This window comes from Bactrocera oleae, chromosome 2 (genome assembly GCF_042242935.1).
Source record: "Bactrocera oleae isolate idBacOlea1 chromosome 2, idBacOlea1, whole genome shotgun sequence".
Taxonomy (NCBI): domain Eukaryota; kingdom Metazoa; phylum Arthropoda; class Insecta; order Diptera; family Tephritidae; genus Bactrocera; species Bactrocera oleae.
Genome location: NC_091536.1, coordinates 88,001,832 through 88,028,259, shown reverse-complemented (window position 1 = coordinate 88,028,259; position 26,428 = coordinate 88,001,832). Strand labels below are relative to the sequence as shown.

Sequence of the window (26,428 nt, the reverse complement as noted above, 5' to 3'; positions counted from 1 at the left end):
AAATCGTATTTTTATTATGATCCCGCGTTTTAAACTTTGATGAAATACGATTTTTAAACTGCTTTTTAGATACGGTCTAATATATGTACTCGTATGTACATAACAAAACTATAAATTATTTGAATAAATTATTAATTTAACTAAAAGTCAGCACTTCTTTTTCATTTAACATTGTATTGAAATCAGTAAACACTTAATATTTATTTAAAGCTCGTTTAAATCTTTATTTACTTCATATATTATTTGTCATTTTATATGCTACGCTTTACAACAAATTTACTTATACGCATCTAATTACATTTGCTATTATTCATTTTATGAGTTTTCCCCCCCACTTACATACAGTTACACACATAGTTTTACACACATACAACGTTTTGTGTACATTTTAACAAACAATGCCGTTACAATTTAATTACATTTTTGTTGGTGTATTTTGTGTATAATTCGAATTTTTTTCTTACAATGATTATGTGTACATACATATACATACATATGTATATACTTAAGTACATCTATGTATAGTAAGTCAATTTTTACAGTAAAGCTAAAGTGTTAATTCCTTTTAATTACGATTTTTCCATAATTTTAGAGCAATTCCAAGTGTTACGCTTTAAAGGGCTTTGATATTACTTGCTTTTGCAATGGTTACTTCCAATAAGAAACGTATAAATTATGATAAACGATAGTGCTTTCGAAGCCCGTATGCAGCAACAAATATTTGTTAATTTTTATTTCTTAAAGTTTGCTTTGCAATTTTGATATGAAGTACTCGTATAAATACATATAAATACATTTATGAATGCATTAGTATAAAAGCAGCGAGGAATTGTTCATAGCACGAACGCTTATAACGGCAGTAAAGAATTAAGCAAAATAAATAAGTGCTAACTATGAATCCATAAATGCTTCTGCATAAATACAGTTCAAATACATTTCTGCTTTGCTTTTGTAATGCACAAAATATGAATATGAATTAATTTAAAATTGTAGCTGAAAACCGTTTTGTGAATTTTATACGAATTTAAAAAAACGAGAAGTTTAAAAGTTTACATACTACGAAGCATTCTCTGCATACAATAATTAAAAGCAACAGTCTGGCATCACTGTTAAGGTAGAGTTTATTTATTTATGCGTTATGTTTAAGCAACTCTGTTATGAAAATCGAATACGTGGAAACACACAAGAATAGCCAAAAAATATTTGGTACACCATTAATTAAATAATTTGAAATAAGAGGGTGTAAAAATTGTTTACTTTTTAAGAAATAAGTGCGAAAATCCCGATATAGTAGGAAGTCTCGACTTTGACCTCACACGTACACTTATGGCTGATATGCTTTTGTATGAATAAATTCATATATTTTTTTCGAGGCGAAGCAAAGCAAATCGATGCACAATGCTGGGCAACTCTCATCTTGTTGTGATTTGACAATCAGCTGTCGCTATTTTTATTACTTTTTTTTTCTATTTTATTTTTCAATAGATTGGATCGCGGTTTATTTTAGTTTATTATTCCAAAAAAACAAAACACGAAATTTTAAATAACAGAGAGAAACACCGAAAGCACAGCATGCATTCTGACATACCCTATGTTTGCTTCGCTTCGATGTCAAATTAAGAACTGTCATGCAATCGAGGAAAGTTATATGTTAATCGGCCATTACGCTCTATCATATGTAGTAGATCGTTACCAATTTAGCAACTACGAATTCTTCCACTAATAGTATTCTTGTTTGCCACCATAAAATAACAACTTTAATATTTTTTGCGATTTTATGATATTTATAGCAGATGGGTTTTGAATTTTATATACATTATATATTACGTTACGTTACGTTACATCAATGAATATTTTTTCTTTCATTTTTAACATTTATAGAAATTTTTTACAAAGTTTTCTAAAGGCTTTTAGTATACTTTGTACAAAGAAGACCAAAAAAAAAAAATAATAATAATAATGAAATACCTAATGTTTTGACCACGACTGTATCTACCGAGATTGAAATTGAACACTACCAGACTGTACTTAAAAAAAAAAACTCAATGCAGTTTAAAATAATATTTTTAATATCAGCAAAAGTAATAATGCAAAAGCCTTTTACATACCTACAAACATGAAACAGTTAATCGCTCTATATATAAATCCGTATTTAGTACAATAAATATAATTACACTGATCTGTTACAGTTTTGATCTTCTTTTTCTACGTTTATAAGTGTAAATATTGTATGATCGTTTTATCAGTTTTTTCGTGTGTCGCGATATAAATTCAACTGGGTTTTTGAAGTGAAGACAAAAAAGTGCGAATATCAGAATAGCACAGTAGACGACTACGCGAAACCAAAAGGAACACATGAAAGTTTTAGTTCTCCTTTAAAATTTGTAGTCTGAGCTTTTTATAGGAAGCCAATACTCAGACAGTGAAGCTGGCGATTCGGAACGAGATATCCAAAGAAGTCGAAGACAGTAGTAACAAGACTCCAAGGAGTGGAAAAAGTAGTAAAGCTTTTACATATGGATCTTAAAATCCCTCAAGCATGTTATTATGCAATACACTGTGTTTTTGGGGAAGTTATCTCACAGGGAAATGAGCAATGTAGCAGTCAATTCAAGATATTCTCTTAGACCCTAAGAACTAATATCCGATTTAGAGATCTGAAGAACTCTAATAATCTGTGGTATTGCAAATAATATTTTACTGAGCTTTTACGAGATAAGTAAGATAAGTAAAAATCAAAAAAGATACAAGAAATGGTATATAGGTACTCGCTCTGTTTTCTATGCCGTAATTTTGTGGACAAAATATTCGAAAATTTTTAGCCAATCAAAAATACTAATGTACAATATACCGTGTATGGTTATAAGAGGTATTTTAGGGCGTCAGATATGGGTTGTATATTATATATGTATACTACAGATGTGTGTAAAAAATATGAAAGTTACTTTTAATCGTATATTGTTTCTCTGTTGCATTCTTATTGTATAAAAACTATATATGTACGAGTACTTTAATATTTCTTATGTTATTTTTATAAACTAATTGTGATATAACCTTCATCCGATGCTATTGCCTCTGTTGCTTTTCCAATAACTTTCCCCCACTTTTTATATGTATATATATATATATATAGATTATCACTTATAGCGATGTAGTACACACACATTTACCTTAAATTAATATTTACGACCGACGCCTGGTCCTGGATTCAATAGACGACAAAAATGTGGTGTTGTCACGCGACAGTCGACCTGCATGTGACGTCTTTGCCGCACCGACTGTGGTCATTGTCGATTCGTTGATGCTCCGTTTATGTATTCACTGTGCCTTTTCACCTGCGAATAAAAGAAATATGCACATAGTAAACCGTTATATTAAATATAGAAATATAACCCTAGTTGCGTGGTAAAGCAAAACAAATCTTAAAGATGTATAGAATATATGTATTTAGTCTTTCTAAAATGTAGTGTATATATAATAAGTTAAGGAATGACTTAAGCGTCTACTTTGAATATTAAATACTACTGCAGATTGAAGAATTATGAAAGTTGTTATGTGTATAACTTTATTCTATATATATATATGGGCAAGTCTATGATTTTAAAATAATCGAAAAAAGTAAATAATAATCTTTTTATACACTCAAAGTGTAAGTCATGTTTAATAAAGCCTGAAAGAGAGAAATTCTATCATTTTTGTTCAAATTCGCAGAATAAATTCTCAAAGTTGTGTCTCTGGTGAAGGCTCTATAATCGACTAACCCCTTGAATAAACTCAACCCAATTTATAGATTTCTCTAACATAACTTCGAAGAAATTAGTTCGTCCTAATGTAAGAATAACATATGTTATCAAAGCTTAAAGTTTGGCAATATTAAATGAGGTGGCGGTAGCATTTTCGACAAAGGTCATATAGCTAAGTGAAGTAAATGACAGCGGTTACCCCGACTAGAACACTTCGTTCGAAAGAATCCAGACACTTTGCATTTAAAAGAATTTATTGCGGCTTCGCTAAGACCTTTACAGAACCTATAAACAAGAAGCAACGTTAACTACGGCTGCACCAAAGCGATAGTACGCAGGTCCATTTCTTAGATCTTTATCTTGATTTTGATCGGTCAGTTTGTATGACAGCTTTGTCTTTTAAATTTGTGGAGTTTGGCGTGCAGCTCAAAATTTGGTTTAAAACTGTGAGGAGTACGCTTATCGTTCTATATTGGTTACCATCCGAGTTTACCAATCTTTTTGACTTGATATGCATTGCCGTCATAGAGTTAAAAAACTCCTTTAATTTACAAAGTTTCAATTTAAATAAACACATATTATAAGAGAAAATTTTCTTTTACACTAGTTAAGAATCAGCTATCGTTATATATATAATCGTTGTATTATTACAACAGAATTACAACTCTCCCGCTTAAGTGACGATTTAACTTCCCTTCTATATAATGCTGAAAATCAAAAAATTTTAAACTGTTGTGGAAAAATTAACTAATGATTTGTAATGCTCTAATAATATTTATTAAGCAATAAAGAAAATTTACAATTTTTCAGCGAGGATAGTGGATTGACCAATTCCTCTTTGTAGTAACTACAAAATACTGATTTTTTTCGATCCAAATATCAATTTCGCTTTTTAACACAATTTTTCGATTTTTTATTTGGACGTCGTAAACGATGTTCAGAAAATAACTGTTCCTGCATTTCATCAATAACTTTCTGTCCAAAACTAGCAGTGGGTGTGTCCTTTGAATATGGGCGAAATGGTGCAGATGAATAGAAATAGTCAAAATCGTCCCAATCGCTATCGCTATCATCCGTGTCGCTATCACTATCGCTTTCTTCCTCCTCCTCATCGATGCGATCCTGAAAAGCAATTATTGCGGCTAATATAGACAGACGTTGTAGTGCGGTTAATCGTATAAGTTGTGGCACAGCTAACGCGTCTGTTGTTAGAGCTGACAAATTAGTCTCTGCCATACCTCCAACGGCGTTGGATTTCTTTTCGTTTTCGGTCTTCTTAATGATTCCAGGCATTCTGATATATATATTTTTTAAGACGAGTATTGCAACGTGTTACTTCTGTGCTGATATTGAGTGAATGTGCCGAAATGCAAATTTTCTCGACTTTATATCGTTGTCTGCCGAACAGTTGCAGTAGCAGGTAGCCTTAAGCTTTGCTAATCATTTGGGTTGATTCTAACTATCGAACAGTTCAGAAGGACAATTAGTACGTAGGCGTGGACAGGTAAGAGGATAAACCTTTATTGTATTACTCTTCACTCTCCCCGAGAATATTTTTTAACTCCTTAAAACAATAACTTATAACAAAGGATTGTTTACTGGTAAAAAGTTTAACTTACTAAGTAATGTTTTCTATGTTTTGACGTTTTTACCGTAAAAAAGGTTTTATTTGAAAATTGTTACAGAAGCTCATTAACAGCAACAATACACCGTAACAACAAGTTATAATAGAACACGAACAGAACAACAGAAAAAAATGTATTAGTATATATTCGAAATTGTTTTGCTTCCGTAATATTATTTATTATTGCTGCGGATAACCAACAATAGCATAATAATTTATTCTACAGAACTTCTTTTCTTCGATTGAAATCTTTAACAAGAGTCTATTAAGATTCTTCTAAAGTATTTGGATATAAATGAATAGGAAGTACCGGAAATTCTATGCAATAAACGTAGGGTATACGTTTTCAGGTCGAAGTTCTGTCTATCTCATATACCAGAATAAATCCCACCAGAAGATGAGAGATGTCTCCATATTGACGGATAAACAGGCGGTCATTAGAACCGTGGCACAAACAGCGACAGAACAGAGATTTTTGGTAGAGCCAGCAAAAAACGATCGTTGCGAAACACAGTAAATATTAATGGTCCGAAAAATTACAAAGGCAAGAATATTGGCTAAAAAAAACACTGCAAAATGGAGATATTTCCAATAAACTAGACATCAGATTGCTCGTCGATAATACGGTTAATCATAGTTGGCTTATCAGACATCATATTCATCGACTTGACAAGGTAAACTATATTAGGTTTACTTTATACATAAAAATGTTTGAACTTCGGCATCTATTTATAAAATTACTAATATCATCTAGAGTGTTCTAAGGTCAAGAAAAGTTCTTTTAAGGTCCTTTAGAGTGCTTCTCATTTATTCGTAATGTATAATATAATGACAATAATCTTAATTTGACTTAATTTACATAAATCGGTTGTCACTATGTAATACTACAATACTTTTTACCTTCAATTATTATCTTGTTAATTCTTATAATCCCAACATATTTTGCAACCGCAATAAACACAAAAAATTATCAGTTAACTTAAAATGACAGGAATATTACTTAGCGTTATTAACCTCTCCTTTCAATGAAGAGTACAATAGTAATGAAATAAAATATAAATGAGGTACAAAAAAAAAGTTTTCGTGAAAAGGAAACAGTCAATTAGTGTTTAGTAATTGAATATGGTTATGTAAGTAAATAAATTAACTGGTGAATAGTACTTACGAGATCGGCAACAATCGGCTCCTCAATTTCGAGTCCTTGCAGCGCTTGCTCTCTGCTCAGATGCACTTCGTACGACATGGTTGGCGAAACGAAAACGACGCGATGTTTACGTGTTTGTAGAATATTCGCAATAACCATCTGCGTGGTGGGAGAAAAATATACAAAGAATATAGAAAAAAGTATAAATGCAAAGAGGTGAAAAGTGGGCCAAAACGAAAAGCTTGAACGACGCCTAAGTGGCTAAGTGTACTTATTTAATTTTATATACAAATGAATATACATACATATTTTGTAAGAGCTCAGTCGGTTGTTTTAGGGCATTATTGTAGGAAAATTCAGCATTAGGGTGTGTCAAATAATAGTTGTATATGCTACATACGCATTATTTTGGTTTATTTAGTATTATATTCATATAGTTCAGATTGAGTTTTTGAGGCATTATCGTAAAAATAAGTGGACCTTAGGGTGTGTTAATTTGCAACAATGAAAATAACATTTCAGTTAATGTGCGGTTTATTTTGGACTATATCTGGAGAAATTACTTAAAAAAAATATATATATATATTTGCGTATTGTCTGTTCATTGACTTAAATAAAGTATTTGTGTATTTTGTGTCCCTTAGATATTAAGGTGCGTCAGTTCGCAACAATAATTGTTTACGCAGAATTGCGCATTAGAATATGTTAATAGGCAAACAAAAAATAATGCGTATTGTTCAAATCGCTGGGCATTAGGGCATGCAATTTCGTTAGCAAAAAATAATTGTACGAAAAATTGAACATTAGGGCGTGCCATTTGTAAAAAAAAAATTGCATACTATTTTCTATCCATTAAGGATTAGGGTGTGCCATATTGTAACAAAAAAATAATAATAATAACTACGTATTCTTCCATAATAGGATATGTCACTTTACAAACAAAATTATCTGAATAAATATATTAATTCAGTTAATGAAGCTCATATATTTTACAACCATTTGGCACTTTCCAAATTCTAACAAAAGAGTATTACTTTCGACGATAAAATCGAAAAATATTTTTAACCACCCTAATATCTATATTTACATGGTAACATGTGTGTAGCACGAAAGCAAAATAAAATGCTAAAAACTATATACATCCATATGCACATTACTGTATTTGAAACCATGCCACAGGGTTTTGCGTAGCACACGTGATTGTGATAGTTTCAAAACAAAAAAAAAAAGAAGGAAAGAGTGGAATGTAGGTATGTATGCTGTGAAAAAATATTAATTTCCATACACACACATTTAGACAAAATGAAGGTCAGCAATGCAAAACAGGTAAACTGTAAAAAATAACTTTGCGTGCTTGTGTGCACTGGTATGTGTGTGTGTGTAAGTGAGTAAATAAAGGTGCATTGAGATGTATGGCATTGAAAACGCGCTAAAACTGTGTGACAATTTCGAAATAAAAACATTTGGTATGCTTTTCAAAGGCAAATAAATTGTTGGCGTGTACGAGACTTAACCTTAGAAATTGTCATAAACTAAACTGATATATTAATTTTCCACGATTTTTCTGTACTCGCTACACAATTAAGTCATTGTCTATAACAAGAAGAGTTCATGGTGAATAATACATGGTTGGAAACAATATGTTCAGCATTTATGTTTGCTAAAAGAAGGGTGGTTCAGCCCCGACCAAAACATGATTATTGAATTGGTTATCCGCTAATTACAGGAAACATAATTATCTCCCCACAAATAGCTAAACAATTTCAACATTAATGTTTAGCTGTCACGCCTTAGAGACTGGCATGTTTGGTGAAGCAGCATTACCATGGAATTTTATGATAGAGGAGAGGCATAAGAGCGTTGACAAATTGGCTATTTGCAAGCGGCCACACTCAAACTAGCTAGTAGGTCGAACTTACACCTTAGATAATCAACTAAGCGTCATATGATATTTCGTTGTTGCAGCATCATGAAATATAACTGAAATATTATTTTCTGCTGACGTTACAAACCTTGCTGTGATATAACTCTGGGTATACCAGCAGACTGCTAACTTCGTACGGATATGTTTTGTAGTTAGACATAACCTTCAAAATACATGTGTAGAAATTTCACTACTGTCGGAGTATTGATCGGTTAGATACATCATCTTAAGAGGCGCAAGTTTTAGTGGTTCGCTAAATTCTGTATGAAATATGAGGTCCAAAAATGGTGAACGGTGACGGACTCTTAACAGAGGGTGTTACGAACGAAAATATCAAAAAATCCAAAAATGATTTTGAATGACCATAACATGCGGTTAATCGATATATAATATGTAGCTGACAATCTAGAGATATCGAAAGGACGTATTGGATATTTGGGTATGCAAAAGTTTTGAATAAAGAGTGTGCCACAGAATCTCTGAATCGAGGCAATGCAGAGTGTCTCAGATAAATTAAAACGAATGGAGCTTAAAATTGCTTCTGCAACAACCGTATTCTCCGTATCAGGCCTCTAACCACGTTTTTCTGCCCACAAACCACAACTCTCGCTGGAAAAATCTTTAGCGGCACTGAAGACGTGATTATATAAAGGGAGACCTATTGTGAAGCAAAAGACCACCCTACTAATATTCTTATCGGAGTTGGGAGTAGGAGCGCCTATGTTGAATAATTAAAACGAGTTTTTCAATATTGTACATCAAACGGTTTTAACATCTACACGCACCGCGTTCTACCCTACAAAGATGAAGTTTTATTGGTAAGTAAGTTCATTTCTACTTAATTTTCGTTTGACTAAGAAGTTTAGCAACCAAACAGATCATTAACATTCCCCAGATTATGTTCTGTGTGGTGTCAAGGCATATACTCCAAGGTATTAAACAACTTTTGATAACATCAAAGGATTTGAAACGGTCCCCAACTTAGACCTACGGTAGAGAACTCATATCATATTCAAGTCTAGCGATAGCCTTTTTGCATAGTTGGAGAGACTTTCAAGCACTGGTAATAGCGGGTACGACTGTATTTTGTTCCAGACTATTCTATTGAGAAAGGATAAGTTCAATTCTACAAGTATTCTGCTGATCTTTTATCCAGTCTATATATCTTGTACCGGAATGATCTGGTATTTTCTCTGCATTAGAATTCGTACTACTTCAGTGGTATAAATTATGCATCGGAAGCTGCTCATTTACTAATCGCTCTCTTATGACTCGTTGAAGCAATCTTAGTTTTTACAAGAAATATGTTCGATCCAAGGAGCAGGATGACCGTTCTTGCTAGCAAATCATTAAAAATGCAAAAAATCACGAATGCAAAAAAAACGTTTAAAAACCGAGAGAGTGTATGTGTCCACATACCAAAAATTACTAACCACCAACAACATTACTTACAAGTATATACATTTATACAACTATATTCGGTTATGAATAACTATGAGTATTAATAAACCAAATATGCAGCGATCGAAGGCATTTTTGTGCCTTGAAATGTTAGCGTGTCAGTCTGTTGTCATACTGCCGACCACTGTCATTACCAACAGGCCACCGGGCCAACAAAGTTCAGACTACAAATGCAAATATTGATATTTTAAATTACACAACACGTTTTGTAGTGTTCTTTTCAATTTTTTGTTGTTGGGTTGTTTGGGTGTGTCATCGATGGGTTGAATAGGGTTAATTCATAAAGACACTACAGAAATGCAAATGGCCGAAGTTGAAGGTGCATGTTAGCCGTAAGGTAAACTAAAGCATGCTAACATAAAGGGCAATATTTGGTATATATGTACATATTCATATACTCATAATTGCAGTGCACATGTACTCACCTTATGATTATACTTGAAGAGACTATCGCGCGCCTTGGTAATCAATAAATTCTCGTCTGTTTCCAGCTTGAATGAGACAACAAATGCATGTGGCACCCAGAGACTTGCCAGTGGCGCAAGCATTTTTGGCACCAACTGCAGCGAGATTGTGGGTGCACCTTGACCGGACTGTATTTTGTGAGTAGGCTGCAAAGTAAATCAAAAAAATGCTATATAGTATACACATTGATTAACATGACAAGTGATGAAAAGGATTTGCAGTATACAATATGTATACTAATCTGTACAATAATATTTATGAGAATTAAGAGATGAGTAATGGCAAACTGCATTTATAATTTTATTTATTAAACTGAAGATGTGTAACCATATGGTATATGGGAGTTATAGATGTAATGAGCAAATTTACTGAGATTTTTTCATGCATTCTGTGTTGTTAATTCTGTGATTTGTATGACTGATTAACCGAATAATGTGGAATGATTGATCGATTAAACAAATCTCATAATCGTTTCTTTATGTAACATATTTATATAGTCCATTCTTTTGCCAATAGATGGCTGTAGTAATCTGTACCTTTATGGCAATATAAAGCTTAGTTTTCCTACTAAAAAAATACTCGGAGTGCTCGTCAAAGATGGATACCAACAACGACAAAATGTGCCATATTTTACAGTTTTTCTTGATAAAGGCAAAAACATGGACCAGGCGGCTAAAAATAGGAATAATATTTAAGGTTCAGATACAGTATCAGCCAAATAAATAAGGCTAGATACATAATAAGCGCGATTTATGGGTCTCAAACGGGTTGAAGCAAAAGATTCTCATAGACTGTGGAATTGTTTCAAAATCGATCAATTTCGAAAGCGGATTGTTACTGATGATGGTTAATAATAATAGAGCTCGTCTCAAGAGAAGCTTGTGACAATCGATTGCGGAAATATGCACCGTTTTGTTCGTTAACAAGTTGCAACCTAAATCAGTTCATTCTAACTAAGCTTAGCACTCTAACTGCTAAATAAAATAATGAATTTATTTTTACTAGACCGAATATGTAAAGTTTTTTTATTTCAAAACGTTGAACATTCCATTAGCATTACATAATAGGATTAACATAATTTGCTTACAAAATATCGCCATTTAAAACCTTTGGTAAATATCGTCTTTTTGAAAGTCCTAATGTTTATATTTAATTTTTTTTAAACAGCCTGTAAATTAAAAAACCAAATTTTAGCAACTAATTTTAAAAAACTATTTCTAAATAATTCTAACCAAATCCTTTAAATTGTTCAAAAGTACAATACTTAACATTATTTTTCCAATACCACAGACATTTTTCGGACCCTCATATTGTATTATTTTAAAATAGAAATTACTTTCCCTAATAAATTAATACTTGCTATTATTACTAAATTAAGCATTTAAGCTTTCAAAACTTTCATTTATCTTCATAAAAATATTGCTTTGTAAGGTTACTCATACGCCCTGGTGTCTACACTATTGCATTAGCAATTCGTTTGCATACAAAAGTATTTATAAGAATGTATATGCAATTATGCATATAATAATAACTTTCCACAGGAATCGTATTCCTTCTCACATACATACACATATACACATACACACATACATATGTACATATTGACAATGGCATCTGTATTTAAGACATTACAATCAATTGGATGCCATTGTATGCTAATACAAAGAGTCAGTGACATGTCGACAACGTAAATGAAATTTCTCGATGCTTCTGCATATAAAAATCATTGAAATGGAGATTTTAGTAATGAAAACTGTTAGTTTTTTTCATATTTAAGTGAATAGCTATGCAAATGAAATATGAAGGTGGGCGTTAACCTTTCATAGCAATTAAAAGAAATTTTAAAGATTTTCATTCGGATGGTGTGCTGCAAATTTTTTGTAGTAATTAAATTACAAGTTTAAATATAATTTTTAAAGTAAATACTAGAAAAAATTATACTTCATTGTTTTATATTACTTTATCGTGTAATGAATTAATATATAATAATCTGGTAAATTCATAGTATCTGTTACTGAGTTTATTTACAAGTGTCAACACTTCTGCTTAAATTCTTCCTTCTTAAATGTCATATATATTCTTAAGTATATAATATTCAAAATTGTATACACCTTTTATCAAAATGGAATAACCCAGAATATAATAAAAACTAACGCGCTCTGTTTTTCGAAAAGCTTATATGCATACATATGATTTTTACAATTATTAAAATTCAAATTAATTCAAAAGCAATTACTTCAACTTAGTCTTCATTGCAAATATGATTGAAATATTAAATTGAAATTAATAAAAAAAACACATAATTTCTGAAAATTAAAATATTTGACCACATAAGAAATTCATTTGACATAAAATTCGGGTCCAAAACGTTTTGCCATTATTTCTCAGTGAATTTATTTTTCTTTCGCACGACCAAAGCGCAACAGTACGAGGATCCTATTGTTTTGTCTATAACTGTATATCTCACACTCAAACGCCGAAATGTAGGCAACGGTCGCAATGCTACTTTTTATAAATCAGATTCCGCACGAAAAACAAGTATGAACAATAAATATACAAAGTTTCAATATTTTTCTTGAAAAAAATTCAAATTAAAGAACTTGTGCTATCAGTAATCGCAAATTCAACTTTTTAATATCATTTTCGGTGATGTAATCTGACATTTAATAAGTATTATGATAATAATATTAATACTTTCCGTAACATTAACAACATTTGGAACCAATTTCCATAATTTTTGGTCTTCGAAAGTCATTAGAACTAATACAATTTAACTTTCCTGTTACTAAATTATGAATACTGAAAATGTTATTAAATTGCCTTCTTTTATATATATTTTTTTTTCAACAATTTCAATTGCTTTTGACCCTGTCCGCTAGCGTTAATCAACATAGATGCTATCAAATTGCTTTATTTGAGCTTTAATTAGGCAACGAAAATCACAAAAATATGCACACAACATAATATGTTAAAAAGAATGCAATTTTGAAATTCATTCATAAACGACAGAGCTTCAATGACAAGTGAGCAGCGCAGTTAGCCTTGCTGCCACATAAAATCCTTTCGCTGCTTCGACACGATAGCAAATATATAGTATAGCCATAGGCGCCAAACTTACATACACACACACACATATATATATACATAACGGAATGTATAGTACAACCTATAAGTAAATAGTAGTGATAAGCAGTTGGTTGACCAGGCGAGGGAGAAGATGCCTGTTTGCGTGGCTGACTGGACTTGTCAGTTAGATGAGTTGTGTATGAGCGGGTATCAAAACAAAATGAGAGGCAATTTTGTGGAATTGCGTGTATTCACGGACAAATATACATATGTTACATACGGAAATACATAGCGCTTCTGAATGTATGTAGTAGATTTTGCAGATAGTGTGTGTCTGAACAGCTTCTAACTAAATGCCAAAGATGCTTTTGAATACTCTAAAATTTTGCTAATAAATCTTTCGAAATTTCGCAATAAACACACACAGAGAATAATCAATCACGCACGAACACATACACAGAAACAACAAGCAAAAATATGAATTATGCACAAATGTGAATAAACTGAATTAACGGTAATTTCAACAAAGCCATTGTCATGACTGCCATTTATTTCGACATTTCAATTATTTGCATTTAATAATTTGACTGAGCTTCGTAGATGATGTGAACAACACACATTTAAATGCGATTTATGCAACGCACACACACATGTACAAATAAGCAGAAATAATAATAAAATACTATATGCGTGCATGTTAGAAAACGGAATTTGAGCTCAGAAAGGCATTTGATGTTAAGCGCGTTTGTATTTTATGCGCCTTAAGCATTTACTAAAGGCATACACACACACACACACACATGTGTGAATATGTATGTGTGTATTTGCATACAAAATAATTCATTTTCATTTATGTAAGAGTGATTGCACGTTTCCAATAAATATTAAATATATAGACGCACACCTAAATACTTGCATATAAATCAACCCACGAGCCTTTTGCGCCAATAAACAGAGCTTAACATCGTAAAATAAATAAAAGTGAACCTCAAGCGCGGAAAGGGAAGCATCCAAAAATGGAGGAAAAGGAAAATAAATGTTGAATGCTTTGAGTCGTGTGCAATTTGGGGATTTGAAATTAATTTCATTAATTTCTGAAGCTGACGGAAAGCATATATTTAATGATGTAACGCTTACATGATTACGTTAGGAGCAATACAAAAAAAAAAACACACAAGTCATGTTCGATTATGTAATTTTGAGCGAAGTCGAAGCAATTTAAGGCGAATGTACATATATAAACAGTTGGATCTGACTTTATAAAAAAAAAACAAAAAGTTTTTTTGTGCAATTGAATTTTTTTAACTTTGGCAAGTTCTATGATTATGCAAATATAATAAATTTAATTCAATTAAAATACCATTTAAACTCAGGATTAAATTTTATTTTATAAAAAAACAAAAAAATTAAATTTTAATACAAACCAAAAAAAACGTTAACGTCGGTTGCGTCGGAGCTATAATACCCTTCACAAATAAAAAAGTTTCAGTTTGTACGGCAGCTATATGCTATAGTGGCTTGATTATGGCGATTCCGACAAATTAGCAGCTATTTGGGAAGAAAAGGACGTGTGCAAAATTGCAGATCTATGTCTCAAAAACTAAATAATTAGTTCGCTGAAGAGGAAGAAGGACATGGATACATCGACTCCGCTCGTTATATTGTTCATTTAATTATATACATATATTTGATAGGGTCTCCGATGTCTCTTCTGGGTGTTACAAACATTATGTTAAACTTAAGATACCCTGGTATAATTATTACAATAAATTTTATTAAACTTCTAACTACATATTCCACTTTCCCAATTTGTAATTAACAGCGCGTGCCAAACTACAGTTACTTTCCGCTTGCATAAACAATTTCGGAACTCTTATATGCCACACTTACTAAGAATAACAACAACGCCAGCATCTTCGCCAACATCACCACCATTGTCAATATCAACGCCAACAATCTATTTTTAGCATCGTATATATTTTTTTTAAATTTTTGTTGTGGTAAAAGTTGTAACATTATCAGTATTGATATTGTTGTCGCCCTCTAACGAGCAGTCAGTGTCGTTGTTAAATAATATGATTTGCATAATTTCACTTGTAAATGCTTGTCGCTCCTTACTTTTCGCTCCCACGCGCTCCACACGCCGTTCACTTCGATGGCGGTGAATTAATGCCATGATTACTTTTTTATCGCCTTGTGGGCAACAGTTGGCTTTCTTTGCCTATGACGTCTATAACCACCGTCATCTTGTAGTATTGTCACCGAGCGGGTTTTAAGCCAAGTAAATCTTCGCAGCAAAAGGATGTGAATGTGCGCCATGGCCTACATATATATCTATGCCCGTTTATAGCTTTGTAATATGACAGCTCCTACAGTTACCTTACTATAGGAAGCAGACTTCCTACGCTTTCCTTCATTATGTTTTTTAAAAAGGATTTGACACTTTCGTTAAAGGTTAAGTATTTATGGGCATGCAAAGAGGTAGTTAGAGACATGTGGCGACTCATTGCACGATTAATATATACATATTTGGTGTGTCGGAGACTATTCTGGATAAGTAGAAGTATAACCTACTGCAGTATCCATGTCGATATCGTATCGATCAGTATCGGCGATCTAACCTTGTTTGGATCGGTAAGTATTGCCGACGATTATGTTGTCTGCTACTAAAAATACATACAATAATTTCCGCATATCCCTTATAGCTAATATAATGATTTTTGCTACTCGCGCTGAATTTATGTCATCTGATTACATTTGACTCGGAATGGATCAAAAATTTCTTCCTGTCTTGGTACAATTTTTTATTTTTTCATCGAAAATTTGGTCTCCATATGTCAAGTAGTATGTGTTTGCAGCCGCAGAAGGTTTGTTTAGCGATTTTCACCATGGATTACTTCAAAATTTCCAATGGAATCACAGCTATGGAACCATTGAAAATGTTGCCCAAGTGTTTTGGGGAGTCTAGTTTAACACGAACACAAGAATTTTAGTGGCACAAAGCATTTAGTGAAGGTCGTGAAGTCAGCAAAACTAGTCACATCCGAGACGTGCATCCATTTCTCATCTCGTATAGTTCGACTCAACATATTTGGATTAATGTTTTGAGGATGAAGCTAAGAGGATCTGAATCTTTTGCAAAAACGACATCGATTAGAGTTCAAAAAAGAGATGCTTGACAATGTAGCTGAGGACTCTACATTTATCATATGCATCATTACTGATGACGAGACGTGGGTTTATAAATATAACGTCAAACTATCCAACAAACTCGCGCATGGCACTCCCAAAAGTCAGTCCGGGTCAAATTAAGTCAGATGGTATAGCGGGGAATTTGTGATTTATCTAGAATAAACGCCAAAGGATATGAAATCGGTCCACATCTTTCTCTAGTTGCAAACATTCTGCCGAGTTGACGGTTCTTGGTCGCAAAAAAAAAAAAAAAAAAAAAACGGAGGCGGTCCACTTACGAAGAGCTTACTGCTGTGAGGACAGGTTGATCCCGCATATAACAGTCACTATATTTTGAAGTTTAATACTACGTCATGGTTTGGATATAAGTAGTTGAGTTAGTTATGTAAGCATCTTATTATTTTTACATTTACTTTATGTTATCTGCAACACTCAAGTAGCCATAATTCCTTACTATTTTGATCGTAGAGTCCATTTTTTTATTAAATGATTATAATTATTAAAATAATTTTGTGTTTCAACAACAATAATGCTATTTAACATTTCCGTACAAATTACATAATTTAAGTCGTTATAATAAAAGAGATCGTAACTAGCGTTGAAAAAATAATTCCACCAATAAAGGCATTCAACAACCGCCACTAAAAACTACAAATAATAACTGGTCGAGCATGGCAACAAGCTGCAACACATATACACACACACATACATACGTATATACATATGCAAATATGTATGACGCACAATGGCACTTCCGTGCTTCATTCACAAGTCCGGACCAACGACATCAAGGCAAAGAGAATTAGAGCAAAACAACGACGGCTAAGTTTGCAGTTATTTAAGCATCGAGTCAGTGAAGCAACTAAGCTACGCTCGTTTGCACTGCTACTGGCGACAGCAAGACAGTGGTGGTGAGCAAGGACAATGTCAAGGCGACCGTCACCCAACATGGAAAGCAAACTTTTCACAAATAAATGACAGGCGATAGCAGCTGACTCACACACACGCACTTTAACATATCTAGTCTGCTTAGCGTCTTTGTAGTGGCAAAGATGTCATACCAACACCACAACATAGTTGGGGACATCGGCCGAAGGCATGCATATTCAAGAGACCCTTGCAAGTGCTGGTGGAGAGTGGCACATTGACGCAAAGCGGATGATAAAATTAAACTGAATGGAATATTGAAAATGATAATAAAGTCATTTACATGAGTATGTATATGTATACAAATGTACATAAGTATACTATATATACATATATATTTTTTACGAAGTACAATCAAATAAACAGTGTTAGCAAGAAGACTATCTTATTATGAGCCCTTTTCTACAAAAAACAAAAAAAATAAAAATAAAAACAAAAGACAGAATATTCGTTTACTTCGGTTCCACTGAAGCCAATAAAATACCATTTACAAGAACTTGGTTTTGATCGATCACTTTGTGTGGCAGTTATGTAAATTTTGTAGTGGATAGCTTATGACGCTAAAAAACAACAACAACGATGCTAGATCTCCTTTAGATTAAAAGCTCGTAATATTAACTGCTAATTTTCAACTACTTTACAACGGCGATGCATCACATTTCGTGAAGTCATACCAACAATTGATGTTAGAACAGATCTGAAAACTCTTATTTGATTGTTTTTTGTAACAAATGTGTCTGGATCTGCAATCCAGCAAGTTCTCTCATAGGACCAATGTGTAATAAAATTTACTATTTTCGAACAACCCTCGTACAGAAAGTAAAGTGTTTATACAGCTAAAGTATTGTGTTAAAAGCATTGTCAAATCAGCTGCTATCTGCCCTTGAGCCCGCTAGCGTCAGCATGTTATCGCCCTGTTGCTGCAACACACACAACCACTCAAAGTGTCGGTTTATAAGTAAGTAGATGTTGTCTTTGTTCTAAAAATTTCATTCATTCATTTGCACTCAAGCCGGTTGCCAGCAGCAGTAGCAGAAAATGATCGAAGAATGCCAGCTGCTGAGTTGGAGGAGTACAAAAGACCTTGCCAATGGACATATGGATAATATAGATAATAATAAAGATGAAATAGTAATAGCGCAGCTGACTGCCGAGAATACATACATACATATGTAAATGTTGAGGCTGAAGATAATCATTACGGCGATTAAAAATTTATGTATAAAATAATTGCGGTTTCCATCACAAACACTCTGATATGCATATGCTTGTTCAAATTGTACTGGTAAACACTGTTTTTGTCACACGAACTTTGCGATGATTTTTGTTTATGTTGGTGTAGCCTTACTAACAATATTTGTATAATAATTTTGTTTAAATCACGTCTAATCCGTTTTTGACAGCTTTATTCATTTCTAACCTCATATACGTGTTTTTTTTTAATAACTTTATTTATACGAATACATATGCTACTACTACTACTATTGCATTCGACTAACTTACATCATATATGTATATGTAAGTTAAATTTTTAAGAGTGAAAAGCGGTTTAATTTGATTTCTCGCAAAACTACGAGTCCTATAGAAAAAAAGTTTTATGGCAATCTATATATCTATAACTTTTATGCATAGACTCAATATTTATATGACAAATTCAAAAAATCAAGTTTTTGCGTTCTTTTATCTTTTACAAATTTTTTTTTCGAAATTTGGAATAAGCTTACGCAACATACCTATGCCCCAAATACATTGTATTTCTTTTTTTATTATTAAAGAGGAAAAATTATTTCGAAAAAAAAACACTAATTATCAATAAAAAAATCTCAAGTAAAATTTTAAATTTTTTTTATATGTGAGTAGGCTATATGATTGCAGAAATCTCTTACTTTAGATGGTATTAAACATATACATGTATGTACATTACTATGGTAAGTTTGCTCACAAAATTAAATTTACTCATCTTTAAAAATAAAATTTAATTTTGACTTGAGGGTTTTTTTTTTTGAAAATTAGGATTTTTTTCGAACTAGGTCAATATAAGAAGAAAACATAAATATTATAAATATGTAAATAAAAATAAATACAGTGCGCTTGTGAGATTAGAAGGCAAGTTTAAACTAAATTTCATGAAAATATTAATAAATTTTGAGGTTATGTAAAAAAAGTCTATACACAAAAGTTATAGATCATTTCATTACCTACAACATTGCCATATAATTTTTTTCTATAGGACTCGTATTTTAACGGAAATCGAGATAAACCGTTTTTAGCCCTTAAAAATTCAACCACGCCCCTCCCCTTCCTGTTCCCTATCTCAGTTCAACCGTTAATTATTTTTCCCTTAGAGTTTGCTATTTTATTTTCGTTTTGGATGGGTTTCAACTTACTATGATTTTTTGTTTTCAAAAATTATCTACCATGGAACTTCATAGAAGTGTGAACTTTTTAAGAAAATATATGTTTTGATATCACAAGAAACCCTGACGTGTCAATTTTTTTTCATTCTCGGGCCTGCAGTACAGTAAAAATTTTATTTATATGATTTTTTTATGTGACAAAAAAAGTTAAAATTTTGTTAACCAGTGTTATTTAAATGATCACAATGGGCCTCCTATAGGCCTAGGTGCGTCGTTAGACAGCCACTCTGCCTACCTACCTACCTATTTGTAATACAAATATTTTGCATATCGAATTATCAGTTTTTGTCAAATATGCTCAAACTTTTCAAAGAACAGTTAAGAAATATTGCAAACAGCACTATTCTTTTTTGTATTTTTTATCAAGATTTCATTTACATGTACTCGTATTTAACGATATTCACGTAATTTTTTTATTGCAAATATTAATTCCCCTGCTAAAAAATGTATGCTATATATTTTAATCGGTATATTGAAACTTTATTTAAATTTTTTTCAGATTGAATATGATGTGCTGTTGTTGAGCTGCCCTGCACTGCTTCTTATTAGATCGTCGCTGACAATCTAAATGAATATTTAATTCAGCGCTGCACGTCTACTGAATTGAAGACCGATTTTTGATTTTACTAAATTCTGATTGGGGGCATGATTTCATTTAACTAATCAGAATTCGATCGCTTCATTCTCAGTGTTTATGAATTTCAATAAGGGAAATGAATCTTTATGTCAAAACAATAATATTATATGATGTTAATAAAATCAAATTTAATCATACAACAAAATTGAGCATTTAATAAATAACATATACAAATTATTTTGAAAAATAGTTGCCTTTTACTTTGACCAGTAAACACGCAAAAACACTTACCATCATATCCTGAGGAACGTAGAAATCTGATACTGCCGCTGCTAAATATAACAACGCTCTCTCCTCGAACGCCGCCAGACATTCACATGCGGCACGTAATAGCCACAAATAATCCGCCACCGTATTAAAATTAACATACAAAATCATTTGGGATTCGCGGGCTTGCTTATATTTGGCTAATATCGGTGCGAATACATCAACGGAGTCCGGTTTCACCGTAATGGATGTACTTTGACCATTATCAGTGATGTCGAGCATATCAAAAAATTGTTGGCCGGTAAGGTGACGTGTAAACGGTTCTAGTGACTTGACGCGATACATAAATATAACGGCGTAGTCCTGATCGAGGAAATATTCGGCAGATGCTGAGCCACGTGTGCCCGCACTAAAATTATCTACAAAGCGTACGGTATTGTGCTCCAGAGGTACTGTGGTCCCACCTGACTGAAATTAGAAAAATGGGAATAAGAAAAGAAAATGCTTAGAAAGAGTTTCTGGTTTGATATACATTTTTTTGAGAGCATTTGTCGGTACATACATATGTATGTGAAAATGGATTTGATCGGCCTTTTCATTTTGTTACCTGATCGAAATTAAATTTAAAAAAATGTATTTTACTAAATTAGATTCAAATAATATAAGAAGCTAATATTCGCAAATAATTTGGAAATATTTGGCCAAATTTATTATCAACAAATAAGTTGCATATATAAGCGAAATAATACCGAATTTATATCATGCCAAATGGCGTCATAGAACTCTTTATAATCTAACGGCATACATAATCACAATCATATGCACTATATTAAAATCTACAATAATTATAAGTGTACACTTACCGTTACAAGGACGATACGGTTCTGTAATTTATTGTGTCGTTCACAAAATTCTTTCAATAACGAGCGATTATCCTCGAAATCGGTTGGCGGTAAATGTGTATTATAAAAATCCTCCCAGTGCGTCATGATGAACAAATTTTTATAGGAATATAATATTTATATAAACTGTGCGACGTGTTTTAAATGTTTTTTTTAAGTGAATTTTAAGATCACAACTGATTTAAATTTATACGTAGCAAATATAGTTTTCCGCTTTTAGATTTAGTTGACTTGGTTTTTCAATTTCAATTTTGATTGGATTAAATGTGGCGCGTTTGTGTTGACTTTCAAACTCGTTGACGAAAATTAAGCTTTAACGATGATATCTGTATGCGAGTTGTTATGAGCAGTTTTATGTTTTAACTTAGCAGGCAAATGGAAATAAATAAACTTGTAGCTTTTCTGTGAGAAAAGAGATATGAAGAAATTAGAAAAGAGAATCTTTCAAATGCACACATGAATCTAATATACAATGAAATTTGGCACCTTTGTATGGAACTGAAGAAATTAACGTTTTCAATAGCTCAAATCTAATTATCCCAATAAATTAAGATTCATCTGTGCGTTTAAAAGAAATCCTTGGTGTAATTAAAAGCACATGATGCTAACAACAATTTTAATTTTAACAGCGGGTCAAAACAATGGATTCACTAATAGTTTACAATAATATATATAAGAAAATTATTGAAAATATGCCTCCAAATATTTATTTAGGACCCTGTTAGAAGTACATCCATTTCAGAAGGCTCATTCGAAAACTTTAGAGGTTTTTTATCATTACTGCACATGTAATTGCCCGGTTTCCAAGGTAATCGCATACACGTAAACGGAATAACTAAAAGCTATGTTACACTAAAACACCAAATCTCAAAATTCGTTGGCAAATTTTTTTATGCTGCCATAATAACCACCAGCAAAGTTATTAATAAATATATCAAATATTGACAAAAAAAAAATCCATTACTTTGCTTTAATTGTAAAGACATTGAACTGTTACGCGGTGTTCGGTTAATTAATAGTTCTATAATGTTGTAAAACAAGTATAAAATTACCATAAATAACCAAACATTTCTAATTAGAAATTAGCTTTTAAGGAACATGTTTGGACTCAAACCACTATACTTTCAAAGCAAACATTAAGTTCGTCACACATATTCATGCTTTATTTTCCCTAATTAATTTCTTAGACCATTCTCATTTTCTCGCATTTAACCACTTCGTTTTATATTAAGATCAACAATTAATTTACAAACCGTGACAACTTGCACTACACTTACTTTTAACTTAAACTTTGAGAGAAATTAACAATTCATGGATATAATAACATTCACGACATGTCAACAACGTACCGCACATACACAAACATTAAAGTGGAGCTTTGAATTCACTTAATTTTCGTTAATAAACTATTAGGAATTTCGATGCACTTTACTAAAACCATATTACATTCGTACCGCACTGTGTTCCAAAAAACTCTGATTACACTCCAAATTCATTTATATTTTCTATGTCCACTAGAATTTTAACGTAAATTACACAGGCGCAGAGAGCAACGTCCAAAGTCGACATATGGGCAAATGTCAAACCAACAGGGTTGCCGCCAGCTTTAGCAAGCATAACAGATGTTAATATAGGGGGACTCAAAATTTATTTTCATTCAAGTTGCGCAAGTTTTCTATTTTTTAGTTCCCCGGTCGTTTACTAACAAAGGCTTCAAAATAAATATGTTGAACTAAATTGAAATCTGTTGAATTCTAAATATTTAAACTTAACAAGAAAGCTACTAAATCGATGGTTAATTATATGATTATTATCCTCTGCGACAATATATATTTCTAATCAACTCTATAGTTAATGTGGCATCGTTGTAAAAGCTAAGGTGCCCAGATTATTTGAATGATAACAAATCGTAAACGTCAAGATATTGAGAACTTGATAATTTCGAATTGTTGTTTGTTGTTAGCGAGTGGACAGAGCAGTTCGACGGTTTGTTTTGCTGATTTATTTGTCGGTGTACGCAGCTGTCATTTATATAACTTTTTTGCGCAAGGTATACATCTTACTAATCTACTCCAGCGTAATACGCAAATGTTAAAAATGCGAAATAAAAATTAGCTTCTATTATTTTCCTCTGTTGACATATGGCTATTTATTAAATAACCTCTCTTTCCGTCAAGCATCCATACGTGTCTCAAAAGTGGTAGCGGTTAGTATTCAACAAATACCTTCGTAAATAAAAACATCAGGATGGCCCAACGTGCACCTAACAAAAATCTTGTTGTTCAATTGATGAACCAATTGAAGAGTAAGGAGTTCCGCCAATACCTAATGAGGTTTGTAAATTTTTTTTAAATTAGCATTATAAAGTATTTTTTGTCGTTTGCAGCACACACTTCTGGGGACCCGTAGCTAATTGGGGTATTCCACTAGCAGCAATTGCAGATTTCAAGAAAGAACCAAAATTTATTTCAGGAAAAATGACACTTGGTAATTTTGTATTTATATGTACTTTATTTTCTTTCATTGATGATTTAGCTAATTTTCTAATGTGTTTTGTTGGTGAAACTGTGCTAGTCATCTTGCACGCTTAGCAATAAATACATTTACATACAGACTATCGAGTATTATCAATGTTAAAAGCTTTATGTGATTTTTTTTGTGTCGTATTGGTCAATTAGTTGTCTGCCCGGTCTAGATTCAACATAGTTGTGATTTAATTAAACGTGTTGTTTTTTTATCAGCACACTTGAAAGTCATACACATTATCTCTAGCCACTAGCGAAAAAGCTTAAGTAATCAGCGTAATCTTTTATTTCAGCTCTCACACTTTATTCTTGCGTATTTATGAGATTTGCATGGAAGGTACAACCAAGGAATATGCTCCTATTCGCTTGCCATTTAACAAACGCCACTGCCCAAACAATACAAGGAATACGTTTTATCAAATATGAATTTTTAGAGAAGAAGAATACGGCGTAAGGTATATTATATTGTAATATATCTACGTATTGGTGCTTTTCATGAGCTGCTGTTAGAATGTCATGAAGTTATAGTTCTACTAATATACAAATGTACAAAAACTAGCGTGAATTGGATGAGGCTAAGAAAATCGGCTTATGCACTTAATAAAAATTGATGAAATGAATTATTACAACAACAAAATATAGCACAATCAAAACTAATAGGCACTACATCACTTCATGTAAATATTTATTAAGCTAATAAGCTATAAATAAGTAGCTATGCATATATTGCATGTTTATCTAAAAGACCTAATTAAAAAATTCAATATAATTAGCAATATATTCATAGAACAAACAAATAATTTCATGTCTTTTATTGAAGCTTTATGTATAATCTTTAACTAAAACTGAGGATAAGCGAAGTTGGAAATACTTAAACGAAAATTTTTCGAAAATGATATTATAAAGCAGTAACTAGACTTGAATAAATTTTTTTGTCACTGTTTTCAATGACTGAAATTTTTTGTTGATAACAAAGTGTGAAGAGACTCCGCGAAAATTATCTCATTTTTTGGTGATTTAAGTTTTCCCTAGATGACGGCCTGAGCATGCGTTAATACTTCTGTAGGTGATGTAAGCGTGTGCATATAATTATCAGCACGCAAACTAATTTTATTTTACCAGTACTTATCTACAAATTGTCATTTGGTTCTACGTATGTAGCCTGATTGGAAATAATTCCACCTATAATCATATGCTAGTAAAAATATATATACAAAGATTTTGTATATAAATTTGCGAATTAGGGAAAATAATGTTTCCGAAATGTTATATAAGTATCAATTTATGATTTTACCATTTGGTTACTACATGGTATTGTATATTGTAAACATAGTAAAAAAAAAAATACATATTTACTGCACATCCAATATTCAAATGCGAAATAGTGTAGAATATTTTTGCTTTCCCTTGCAAATCTATAGCTAACCGCCAATGAAATGTTTTACTTTCATTAAAAGTTATTGCATGCGTAGAATGCACCAGCTCGCTTGCAATGCCAGTGTTTACAAATAACATCTTCACTTTTGTTTTAAAAATATTGTAACATCGAAATTTAGTGCTTTGCAGCTTAATTTCTTATATTTTTAATGTACTTAACTTCAACAAGTGATTCTTAATCTTTTAAAATTCATTTGTATTTGTAGCGTCAACCGACAGTTCCGAGAACGCAAGCAAAGAAAATATCGATAGAATATCAAACTACAACGTATCGAAAGTTATTATCGAAATTGTAATATGACATAAATAGACGTACTGAAAATCTATTTACCTAAATTGAAAATTTTAATATGCTTAATGATTCCAAATGCTATTTCTAAGTAGAGGAAGACGATTTTTTATAAAACTTTAAGCAAATATACCCACTTTTGAATAGTATCGATAATTTTAAAAACTTGCAACTAATCCTCTTATTAACATTTTGTTTGTTAATTATTATATTTAAAAAATTATGTTTCGGTTCTGTTATGTTTCAGGGAGTATAACTGACTTACCAGTACGCATCATTTAAAATAAATAACAAGAATATTTTGTTTTAACTATATTAAATTTGTTTTTATTTACTGTATTTTTATTTATTTTCTGGTTCAGGTTTTTTATTATTATTACGCGTTACATAGTTATTTGTTTACAATTAACATATTTATATTTCCAATTTATTAATAACTGGTATTATTCAAGAATTTTCGTAATCATA

The 26,428-nt window shown here is 32.0% G+C and overlaps 2 protein-coding genes across 6 annotated transcripts; one reads left to right on the top strand and one right to left on the bottom strand.

Annotated features, from left to right (window-relative positions):
- Nucleotides 1-199: 199 nt before the first annotated feature.
- Ppcs (phosphopantothenoylcysteine synthetase) lies at nt 200-23,292 on the bottom strand. 5 transcript variants are annotated; one of them, XR_004976229.2, is made up of 7 exons: nt 22,987-23,292; nt 21,671-22,111; nt 20,832-21,275; nt 10,322-10,507; nt 6,533-6,670; nt 3,171-3,335; nt 200-3,103 (listed from the first exon to the last, which is right to left on the bottom strand). XR_004976229.2 is itself a non-coding variant. In XM_036361255.2 (6 exons), the coding sequence occupies exons 2-6, from the start codon at nt 21,794-21,796 to the stop codon at nt 3,285-3,287; spliced, it is 945 nt and encodes a 314-aa protein (XP_036217148.1). In that variant the 5' UTR covers nt 21,797-22,111; nt 22,987-23,292; the 3' UTR covers nt 200-3,284. The 5 variants fall into 5 exon arrangements, 4 of the variants coding, with proteins under 4 accessions (XP_036217148.1, XP_036217153.1, XP_036217154.1 ...); XM_036361255.2 differs by having other exon boundaries at nt 200-3,335; XM_036361260.2 differs by having other exon boundaries at nt 200-3,335; nt 23,059-23,292.
- A 316-nt stretch (nt 23,293-23,608) lies between these two features.
- Nucleotides 23,609-25,034, top strand: Mpc1 (mitochondrial pyruvate carrier). Its single transcript, XM_014245893.3, has 4 exons — nt 23,609-23,759; nt 23,887-24,042; nt 24,096-24,196; nt 24,528-25,034. The coding sequence occupies exons 2-4, from the start codon at nt 23,957-23,959 to the stop codon at nt 24,686-24,688; spliced, it is 348 nt and encodes a 115-aa protein (XP_014101368.2). The 5' UTR covers nt 23,609-23,759; nt 23,887-23,956; the 3' UTR covers nt 24,689-25,034.
- Nucleotides 25,035-26,428: the final 1,394 nt, after the last annotated feature.